Raw genomic sequence first — 6939 nt, forward strand, 5'->3', positions numbered from 1 at the left:
GGCAGGAGTGGCACTGCTAGACTGGCTGAACGTCATGGTGGAGAGCGATATAGTCAAGGCCTATCGGTGCTGTTGTCCTGGAGAAGGACGTGAAACAAAATCAAGACTTGACTGCGTGAGAGATGACGAGCTACCCGCAGAGGTAAGGAACTGACTCTCGTGAGGCAGTTGTAGGAGGAAGAGGCCCTCAGTAGTGTCGGTGTAGATATCACGTGAGGCTACGGGCATTGTGAGGCAACCCCAATAAAACTACTCCCTATATATCCGGGCATAGCGGCAATATACAGGTTCCATACCACAGAAACCTGAGCCCTTCGGCAATATTTTCTCAATCAGTCTAGACCAGGGCCCGGGTGGATGACTTGGGAGTCATCTTTTTGAATCATGAAGCCGTTAACTCTCAGGTGGCTCTTCAAATAGGGCAGGCACCTGGTCGGCCTTCGTCTATCTGGTCTCGGTCAAGCACACTCGATAGGCATCGAAGTGCATTCAAAATCACCTTCTTGAAGATATGATACAATGTCTGGTGCTACTTTCGTTCAAATCGGATTTACCGACCCCGCTGGGACCCGGGTCGTTACCGTGCCCCGACATGAACTGATTCTTAAACAGGCAATCGTAGCACTCGTAGGATTGTTGGTGGCTTGTAGACTAATTTAGAATTACACAGTCACACGGCCAACCCTCATGGAAGTGGTCGAGCAAAATCGTGTAATTTTGACGGACGAACAACATCTTTCCAAGCTGAGACCAACCGTGTTAACTCCCGCGTCCCCTCCAGAGGGGTTCGAGCCGTTCAAAAATTACATAAATCCCTGTCTTTCCTTGTTGATCTCGTTGATCTATCACGAATTCGTCAGCATCCTTCCATCGCAGCCTGCTCGTCTCTCCTCTTTGCTCTCATCATGTCCAAAGCTAGCTACATTCCGTGGTCACCGTCAGAAGAGCAAAGTCTTCCAGACTGGCTATCTCAGCACCAGCACTTATCGTGGGAAGATAAATCGATAGAATACTGTCGTGATACTGGTATTGCACGCGGGCCCGAGTCGCTGCGTGGAAAACACAATCAACTACTAAAAGGTATCTACCGGCGGCGTTCGATATCGGCAAGATGTCGCCGCAAGAACGCTCAGGCTGTACGACGTCAACAAGTGACGCATATGCCTGGCATTCCCAAGTCGCCACCCGCCCTAAATCTGAGAGCTCCAGATCCTCAGGCTCGCCAACTGCTCCGGCAGTTCAATCCTGAAGAATCACTAACCAGAGGCCAACGGCGATCATGTGAGTACAAGCATAGGAAAAGAAGATAATATGGGTCAGAACTGATTTAGATCGCGCTAGATGACGCAATACTTGGGATATTTTCCCTGCAACGCCGACGACGACATGCAGTGCCGGAGAAACTTTGGAGGATATTTGACCAGGTCCTTGGGAGGTGGTGAATGATATTACAGCTGTTATCTATACAGGACTAAAGGGTCAGGCCAGATGTCATTTTAGGATATAGGGCTGTAGAGACACTCTCATGCGTTGGTCCGTAACTTCTGTTTCTTACCTTTTTGTTTTGTTTTTCACTAGTAATTGTCTGTTCTCTTACTGTCCTATGCCTCAATCAAAGCCGGTGGTCACAATGTGATTGGCTAGTCTGGCGGTATGACTACGCCCGGTACAGTCCACTGAGCACAGGAGCTTCGTCAGTGTGCAAGACGATGATAGGAAGAAAGACAACCCGTATTTCTATGATCTCTGCCTTAAGTAAACGTCTGATCAAGAGAGTTCCTGCCGCCATGATATCGGAATTGCAGATAGATTCCCAATGCTAAAACTGGAAGGCCAGAACGGGGAACGCTCTGAAAGGCAGATCGCCCCGGCGTATAAAACCATGTTGGTCTCGTGATCCGTACCTGTTTAGCTAGGAGTGGCGCCTGTACACTCCAGAGTTAAGCTTTTACGCTGGTCTGCATTGCCAACGGCTTATTGTGACTCCGTAGCCAATGGGACTAAGGTGGATATCAACGGAACTGAGATCGCACTATAGGGCCGAATAACGTCCTTCGTACTTTTCGGTCCCTTTGATACAGGATTTCGAAAACAGCTTACCCCGAGACACACCCGTTTTCTTTTCCCGGAGACCCACAAGGACGTCTAGTCCGGATCGCTGGGGTTCAGATTCCCCGCAGCCAATAATACGGTGTTACGCCTCAGGAAGGTACCTCCGCTAGCCAAATTTCGATTAGCGCATTGTGAGTGGGCGCGCTGGGAAAGAAAGCGTGTGTGTCGGGGGGAGTAAACTGTTCTCGAAATTCCCTGTAAACGTCAATTTGTACCAATGTTCTGCGCCGCACGTACTGAATAAAAATCCCTTCTATACTACGTCACCTCTAGCTGAGCCTGAGCCAATCCAACCCCAATCCCAGGTTGCCACTGTTGGTTCTGAACTCACGAAACACATCAACATCTCTTTGATTACCAGATGATAGGCTGCTAAACCAGGATGTTCCTCCGACAAGCGCTGGTTCTACGCAAATAACGACGGGGTCTCCAAAAGTCCAAAGCTATTGCACAGGACATACCGAAAAGGCGCTGGGATAATTTTTGCGGTTGAATTAGTATCACATAAATGGCAGGTGTAAAATAATTTCGCCCCCGCTCAATATGACTTTGGGTGCAGTAGCTACTATGTAAGCACTATGTGAGAGTTTAAATAGCAATTCTAGGTGCTTCCCACAGATAAGAGTGAGTTTGCAGCGGTCGCGTGGGCTATTGATGCCAGACAGGGGTTAGGCCTGGACTGTTTGAGTATCGTTCGACTAGCGCTATTTAATCAAACCCACCGGTAGTGGACAATTCACAGTCGAGCCGCCCTCACGACGCCACCAGGACAGTTAGACCCCTGCAATCAACAGGCCCGCAAAGTGAAGAGAGAAAGGAGCTTCAATCCGCGCTACGGATGACAGGAGAGATCGGTCCGTGCCTGTTGGCGCGAGTTTAAAGTCGCATGACACGCATAGAAAGCGCCTGTAAAACCACTTTGAAAGGAAAGCTGTGTGGTCGGAGAGATAGGACGTGTGATACTGATTCGTCACACTTATGTACACTACCCATGCGTCTGGACAGGAAACGCCTGTCTGCATACTAAGTTATGAGCTACAGTACGCCAGCTCCGTTATCAATACGATCATTTCATGCTTGCTACAACACGCGTGACTAAAGTATTCGGTCAGCGATCGGAACTGAGGTCATGACCGGACGAGAGCAAAAGACCGTGGGATGTTAGACAAAAGCTAGATCTAGACCTGCCGAGATCGCGGGTTGGACTTCGACCCTCTGCCTGAATACGCGTAAAAATATATATACCGCCTAAAATGCTATTACAGTCAACTCTCGCTTATACCACAGCATACTATCCAAGCCAAATTACGTGGTATAATTGAGTTGTGTTTTGGTGAGAGGATGACATAATATTTGACAAGCTAACTCTAAGCCCTAATACCTATTTAGTCTTCCATCCCATCATCTGATCCAAAGTCACCTGACGTTTCTCATCAATCTGAATCCTGCCAAAGTCGCTGATTAAGCTCTCAATTTGTCTAATATGGTCCGAGGTACCCTTTTCTTTGCTACAAACCCATAGTAGGATATCCTGGAGGCTGTCCAATATAGCAGAATTAGACAGAAGCTCAGGTGGGGGCCCATCAATGTCAATATCCTGAATTTCTGAGGTTGTTGGGGCAATATATATATCTTGCTCATTGGTCTCATCTCGCCCTTCAGTCCCATCTTCTAACATGTCTTCGTCCGAAGGGTTCAAAAACTCGTCAAATGGCACAATATCTTTATCACCAAGCTTATCAATTGCTTGATTATATAGACTTTCAATCTCATCACTCAATCCGGGCTCGGAAAATAGTGCAGACTCAGGTGCGGACTCGGGCGCGGACTCAGGTATAGGTATAGACTTTGGACTAATCAAAGTACTTTGTTTAAAGCAATTGATAATCGTTTGGTCTGATACACTTGTTCTCCAAACTTGCGTTACCCAGGTAACAGTATAATAAATGCTCATTCTTTGTTTTGGGTCTATCCCACGATCAAGAAAAGCAATCATATAGCGCATCCATTTCTTCCGATAATGGTGCTTCAAGTTTTGGATAATACCTTGGTCCAAGGGTTGATAAATTGAAGTTGCGTTTGCTGGCAAAAAAACAACCGTAATCCGGGGTGGTGGTGGCGCTCGCTGGAGTCCAATAACATGTGGTGAAGCATTGTCTAAAAGGAGCAAAGCTTTCTTATCTAAGGGAATACGCCCATAGAAAGATCGCAACCAGTCCTCCATAATGTCATGACGCATCCATGCTGCCTTGTTGTGACGCCAAACACATCCCAGAGCTCGGAAATTAACCCCCCGGAGTGCGCGAGGGGTTTTTGCTGTGCCAATCAACCATAAAGGGACTCGATCGGAACCATCCGCATTTGATGCAACAACAATAGTGATTCGTGTTTTATCAAGCTTTTTGCCAGCAATTTTTCCCTTTGAAAGACCACCATTTGGCATACGTCGCCAAAATAGGCCAGTTTCATCCATATTGTAGATTTCGGACGGTTTGAATTGATTGCAAATCGATTTGGTGCTTTTGATCTGATCATGTACCGAGGATGGGACTGAGGCAGCTTCTCCGTGGAAAGTATGATATTGAAGAGAGTGGCGTTGTTTGAAGCGAGTTAACCAACCCTCAGAGAATTGAGGTTTGGTCCGATCTTTGTATTCCGGTATTTGTCTCCAAAGCTCAGCTGCTTTAGTTTGGATCAAAGGGCCATTTATTGGTATTCCATTGCCAATTTGGTTATCTGCCCAGTCATATAGCTTTTGGTCCAATAATGGCCAATGAGAGGATGAAGATCGTTTGTTTGCCCCTGCAGGGCCCGTATCAAGATAATTGTATTTGGATGAAAGGATCCTTGATATGGTTGACCGGTCAATCACTTGTTTGAATTGGTCCTCAAACCACTTAGCACATGCAGTCTGCGTGGGCTTTGGGCTAGTATTAGACCAAAATGCCCGTAGTGCCTGGTTCTGCGCGTCTGATATACCCAATTTGGTACGCTTTGGTCCCATTCTGACGCGCTTGGGTGGGGTCGGGAGGGTAGGAGAGCTTGTAGATTGAGGCATTCTGATTGGTTGATTGCGCTGACTAAGCAGATTTGAGAGGAAGAAAGTGTGGTAAAACAAAATGTGTTATATTCTGTCAATTTATATGGAAAAAACTGGAATGAAGGGGCCATCCAAGCAAGGGATGTGTTATTATCAAGAATGTGCAATATCCCACCGTGGTATAAGCGAGAGTTGACTGTATATATGTTCCTATCCAGATCGCCCTTGTTGTACCATAAGATACGGGCACGTGGGTTCTTGGCTTGGTTGAAGGCAGAATCAGAGAAAAATCAGGCTCAATTAACTTAGTGAGCGAGTGAAAACTAATCATGGCATTTGTGGCACTTAACCCAGCTCAACCCGCGACAGATTAGATGTTTGGCACGCTGTCCTGGTCAGATGCGGGGAACATGGTGGCTGGCATCTCCGCAAAAGCCCCAGAGTCATTGATCACATCGAACGCTTCCGTGTCGAGCCAGTCGCCCGTCACATCTATTCCCGGCAGCTGAGTGAAATTCTGCGCATTTCCGTTTTCATCCATCTTGGTCTCATTCTCGTTCATTCGGGTTTCGAGATGGCTCATGAATGACTGGCCAGCAGTATGAATATCTTCCAGCATCTGTTGCAGGTCACTTCGCGAGAGCAAGTTACGGGCATTCGAGTTGGCCGTCTCAAGAAGTGTCTCCAGCCTAATAACTTCTCCATTCAAGCGTTGTACCTCGCCCGACTGCTTCTGTATCTCCAGGTGGTACTGCTGAATCTTGATCATCATGTCGGATCTCTCCTTGGTAAACTGCTGCGCATTATTGGCGATTTCACGTCGTTTCTCATTAAACCGAGCTGTAAGCTGTCGGTTGAGTGCGTCGGCGTTCTCGATGGTCTTTTTACAATTAGCGTGGACGATCTCGAAGTTTGCTTCTCTGTCGTCTTGATTCAAGGTTCTGGATGCGTGGGAAGTTCGTCCCTATCAAAGTATATGCGAGTGAGACTGCACGCCCTGTAGCTATAGCAATAAAGGACGGACAGGTACTTCTCGAACATTTATTGGCCGTTGCGACGCCGGTTCAAGACCACCGGTCGCGTTCCTAGGCAAAGTCCCTATGGGCTGCGCAAGAGATCTTCCCGCCCCTGTCGACCGGGGAACCGCGCGTTGGGGCGGCACCAATGGGTTTCTCGACGTTGTCGCTTGTTTTGGCATGGTGAAAGGGGATCCGATGGAAAACGACGGATTGACTGACTCTTTGCCAGAAAACAAAAAAGTCCTTGCCAGAAGATTGTTCGAGGTGCGAAAGCGGGTAATTTATCTGCTAGCCTTTGAGACTCCGCCCGACGAACTACAAATCGTTCGAAATTTGAGTGAGCGATGGTCTCAAGCCTGTGCTGTACATTCTGCAGAAGACTGGCTCGCTCAATTCGGCCATGGCCTCTGGGGATCATATCCAGGGATATCTAGTTGATTCTTATACGAATTCCACCCATCCTTCGATGAAGGAGGGGGCGTTTACTCTGGACTTTAAGAATCTGACCATCACACTCCCTAACAGTACGGTGACGGCGCAGTGAAGATGAGGAAGAGGTGGAAAAGCTTGTACATAGGTAGTGAGTAATTGATGTAATATAGGGCTATTGTATGTTATCATTGATTGTAATATGTACTTCTGTACTTCTGTGTACTTCTGTAGATGAAGCTGTTCTATGTAGAGATTGCGGCATTTAGGGTTTCAGGTAGAATGCCAAGATGATCCTTACCTGATTGGGACGGATCAATGTCGTGATTGACCGTGGAG

At 47.4% G+C, this 6939-nt stretch overlaps 2 protein-coding genes across 2 annotated transcripts; one reads left to right on the forward strand and one right to left on the reverse strand.

Moving 5' to 3' along the window:
* The first annotated feature begins 642 nt into the window (after window positions 1-642).
* Window positions 643-1682, forward strand: N7446_012528 (uncharacterized protein). Its single transcript, XM_058521270.1, has 2 exons — window positions 643-1281; window positions 1342-1682. Exons 1-2 carry the CDS (start codon window positions 906-908, stop codon window positions 1440-1442), a joined length of 477 nt encoding a protein of 158 aa, XP_058366636.1. The 5' UTR covers window positions 643-905; the 3' UTR covers window positions 1443-1682.
* Window positions 1683-5522: 3840 nt separating this feature from the next.
* Window positions 5523-6350, reverse strand: N7446_012529 (uncharacterized protein; the record flags this gene model as incomplete). Its single annotated transcript, XM_058521271.1, has 2 exons — window positions 5523-6116; window positions 6177-6350. 2 exons carry the CDS (start codon window positions 6348-6350, stop codon window positions 5523-5525), a joined length of 768 nt encoding a protein of 255 aa, XP_058366637.1.
* Between the last annotated feature and the right edge of the window lie 589 nt (window positions 6351-6939).

Source organism: Penicillium canescens, assembly GCF_028828765.1.
Source record: "Penicillium canescens strain IBT 15451 chromosome Unknown utg000010l_segment0_segment0, whole genome shotgun sequence".
NCBI lineage: Eukaryota > Fungi > Ascomycota > Eurotiomycetes > Eurotiales > Aspergillaceae > Penicillium > Penicillium canescens.